Source organism: Haliotis rubra, unplaced genomic scaffold, assembly GCF_003918875.1.
Source record: "Haliotis rubra isolate DU_JTF1 unplaced genomic scaffold, ASM391887v1 Scf32, whole genome shotgun sequence".
Classification (NCBI taxonomy): domain Eukaryota; kingdom Metazoa; phylum Mollusca; class Gastropoda; order Lepetellida; family Haliotidae; genus Haliotis; species Haliotis rubra.
Genome location: NW_025766991.1, coordinates 2,142,154 through 2,146,448, shown reverse-complemented (window position 1 = coordinate 2,146,448; position 4,295 = coordinate 2,142,154). Strand labels below are relative to the sequence as shown.

The 4,295-nt window shown below is 44.3% G+C and overlaps 1 protein-coding gene across 1 annotated transcript; it reads right to left on the bottom strand.

Annotated features, from left to right (window-relative positions):
- Nucleotides 1-306: 306 nt before the first annotated feature.
- Nucleotides 307-3,243, bottom strand: LOC124283691. The gene is given in 2 exon segments (XM_046719697.1): nucleotides 307-2,744; nucleotides 2,746-3,243. Coding segments are annotated over 2 exon segments (2,742 nt in total). The 5' UTR covers nucleotides 3,171-3,243; the 3' UTR covers nucleotides 307-427.
- Nucleotides 3,244-4,295: the final 1,052 nt, after the last annotated feature.

The following is a 4,295-nucleotide window of genomic DNA, read 5'->3' as shown; positions in this document are numbered from 1 at the left end:
TGGGGGACACCAGAAATGGGCTTTACTCGTTGTACCCATGTGGGGAATCGAACCCGTGTCTTCGGCGTCGGGAGCGAAGGCTTTAGCCACTAGGCTACCCCACCGCCCCTTCCCGTCGAAGGTAATCCATTTATAATATATTATCCACTAAGAAATTAAATATATTTCACTACTTACTCTGCCGCATGGGCGTGGTGAAAATAGCTAAAGGAAAGATAGAATACACAATTATATGTCAGCGCATGCATTGTGAGACATATGTATCTATGTGTGTGGTCTACTGAGGTTTTGAATAACAAATGCAAATTGAAATAATACCTTTATATCAAGAAATATATTAAATTATACATAATATCATTCTTTCAACGACAACCACTAGAAACGTTTGAACACACTCTCAAATTCAAATCAGTTACTGGAAACTCTATCATTGTCTTAACTCATTGTCAAATTCTTCGATTTGTTGAACCAGTGCCAGGTGTTTGACAAGGGCGGTAACTCCCCGCCTAGACAGGGACCGGAGATAACTGAGGCTACCCAGAACCCTCAACAGCTCTTGTTTCCCCTTGCTGGCTAAGTCTGCGTCCATAGATTTGGAGATAGAGTCAAGTCTGTGACAAATATGAGTCAGTTTTCGTGTTCCTCTACTGAGCATTCGGCCATCCAAAAGCACTGCCGTGTACTCGATCACGTGGTTGAGCTCCAGCTTGAGCTGCATGACCTGCACGAGGAAGTCGCGTACGTGCTTGGCAGTCACCGGCGTGCCATCGTTTTGGATACGCGATGCTCCGATATCAACCCCCTTCAGCATGAGATTTCGTAGCTGGATGTTCAGTGAGTCGGTTGTGGATTTGAGAGCTCGTACGTTTCTAGTCTGTCGCTGGTTCCTGTGAACAACAGCCATCTTGTACAAACTGGTCTGTTGATCTCGACTGGAAGTATCGACATGTTTGATCGTCTTTCTGAATGTTCCAACACTTCGACATTTCACAGAGTAATGGTTACCTTCCCATGGCGAGCAGCAGATCCAGCAAAATGTGTATCCGCAAAGACACACCATGCACTTGCATCCTCCATTCTTCACAATGTGTCGGAAACATTTGGGGCATTGTTTTCCCCGCACGCCAACTGTGACCACATCTTTTATCTTGTCGTCACCGTGCTTCTTTAATTTCTGTGCATAATGTGTCGTCTGCTCACAAGAAGCAGGCCAATGAGCGTCTCTGAGGCAGGAGAAGCAGACGACCTGACCACACTCACAACTGACTGTCACCGAATCCTTCCCGTCGTTTCGCCTCTTCAATACCCGGCCACATCTTGGATTTGGGCACCATTTTAAATTTGGGTTAGTTTCCACATCCAAACTCGCCCTTTGTTTCTGCAGCAGCTGGACGTGCTTGATGCTGACGAGAGACAGAAGCATTGCTGTATCAGCAACAGAGTCACATTTGTATTCAGGACACTTTATCTTCAGAGCCCCGGAGTGAATTCTTTCCATGATGTGTTCCTTCCAACATTCGTCACAGAACCAGTGTCGACATGGCAGGACACAGCTTGCCGTCTTGCTGTCAAACAGCTCAGGGTTGATTTCATCAAAGCAGATGTTGCAATATTGTTCCTTCCTTTCGTTGTCGTTGGTGGGGGCAGGTGTCAGTGCTTCATTTTCAGAAATGTGCACAAACTCTTCTTTGTCATCAACACTTAGGTCATCAAGATGGAGGCTGTGTGTGTTCCACTTGTTGACAGAGGTCACCAGCTGCAACATCATGACCTTTTGATCAGCTGACGCCATTTCACCCATCTCCTTCTTCTGGAAGCTTTCAGCTGGCAGAGTGGAAGCAAACATGGCAGTAGCTTGTATCACCTCGGGTATCGTTGTAGGCATCAGGTCAAACAAAGCCTCAAGACGTATTGTGCCTACACTGCAGTTGATGTTAAACTGCACTCGATAAACATCTAGTCCCGTGTCGTAACTTGCATCGCGTGCAAAAACTAGACAAGACGAGAAATCAATTCCTCCAAGAAACCCCATTTGAGCTTGTTTGGATTTCCTAACAGCCTCTGACACATCCTCTGTCGTGTCTATGATGAATTTCCGTGGTTCACACTGGGCCTCCGTGTATCTATGTTGGAATGTCTCCTGCAGTTGGTGTGGGTGAATTGTGTCACACTGAAGGATAACTCGGACAGATTCCATCTTCGGTGTTGGAGGGAGCCTAGTGAACGTAGACCCGGAGCTGTTGCTTTCATCGTCACTGCTGGAGTATGCTTCATCATTTTCGTCTTCCCTACTTGGAACGAGAACCCAGTCCTCCTCCGCCCTGTTTGGCTTCTTCTTCGCCTTCACTCTTCGTCGTTTTGGCTGCTCGGTACATAGGCCTCTTGCTCGTTCTGCTGCTTCTAACACATCAATCAGCATCACCTCTGGTGTTTGAACATCCCCAGAAACATCACATTCAGAGTCGAATTCATTTTCGCTCTGTTGGTCATCAAATGAATCATACTCCTCGATGTCCAGGATTGGTTCATCACAGTTCACTGAAGGGTGCCTTCTGTCCCTCCTTTTGCGACCTTTCCCAGATGACTTAAACTCGCCATTATCGAGTAACCGCATGTATTTAGGGTTATGAGAAATAGAGCTGGTTGCGGGTGAGGGATAGAACACGTCATATCGTATATCGGGGTCAGGGTCAGTCAGGCCTTCATCCCTTCCCCCGTTTAGACTGACCTGTGTTTGTTTGTCCCTTCCTTCGTGTTCTCCTTCCTTCCTTTGCTTTATTTCTTGGGAGCACGCTGGAGTCGTTGAAGTAACTCGATTTCGATACGACTGATTTGACTTGTCCTTCACTGCATGAAAACTCCACGCAGTTTGACTGACGTGTGAGCTTGTGTCTTTGGTACAATGACACCCTTACGTCGTGTTCGTCATGGTCGATATTCTCTTTGATCAGTTTTGGCAAAGCCCACCTTCCCTTTTTGTTGAGAGAGTAGAATACTCCATCTGCATCAAGATGTGAGTCGTCTGCTTCGTCGTTTGACTGTCGTCTGCTAAGGTTAGTGCTCTCTCTCACTATACAACTTTCACCATGGTATTTGCGAGTGAAGCGGGTATTCGAAGCTCGGAGTGTGTTTCCAGAGCGAACCCCGCGTTTTTCTGACTTTTTCACCATCTTGACGCGCTTGACACGCTTAGAGTCGGAAACGAAATGTTAATTAAATATGGTAAATGTATCGCCTTATATACCAGTTGAAAGTTTCTATCGGTTGTGCAAGCCAGACTATAAATAACATACCAGAGCCTCACTCTGGCGTATACTATAAATAGTCACTGACGTTGTTCAAAGCAATAGAACATCCAGCATTGATTGATCGATACTCCATGCAGCGTTATGCGGCATCGCTTAGTCCTTGATATATGTACAATATCAATAAAGTGCAAACTAGAGTCTTGGGTTGTTTCAGGTGAGTTGTGACATACAGCCGCCACTGAGCCAGTCACGTGACATTAGATGAGTTTATGGTTGATGGAGAAAAGCATTGCAATCAAACATTAATTTAACACTACCACGATACAGTAGTTGCGTATATACAGGTGACAATGCGCATGTATATCTAGAAAATCTTTAAAATATTGTCACATCTCGGACAATCCCATTATGTGCCCTCATATTTTACGTAGCCTAACACGTTGAACTATATTCTTTGAAATAATTCTAAATTATTTTTTCAAAAGTACCATTCTCATTTTTCGAGTGGAAGCAAGGAATCTAAACTTGTCTACGATTTTAGTAAAAATATTTAGAAAATTTAAATTCCAGAGTGATGGTATCGGACCACGTACTAAAATCAGGTAGACTAGTTACTCATGATATTATTGTACTTTCATCATCAAAAAACATCCTGTTGCGGCTGTGATTAATCTACCCTGTTAATCCCCCACAAATAGACCAGTCCAGCAATAATCCATCGTAATCCCATAAAACCAGTGAGGCATGAAGTCCCACATAGCCTAATGAACTGTACCTACCTAACTGAATAATTTTAGGCCCCGTGGGCTGACACCAAATAGACACATTTCACCCGTTTCCCCTCGGAAAACACCGTCTCGTGGATTAACAGGATCAACGGAATACTAGTTCTTTAACATGTCTTTAGCTCTGTCAACATGTCTGTCATGATAATACTTGATTAAATACTGGTAAATTATAATTATTTTACAAATAAAACAGTTTGAGGTGTTCATCGCACCCACTGGTGTAGCGAATCAGGGATTCATATTTAGGGCACTGTGAGCG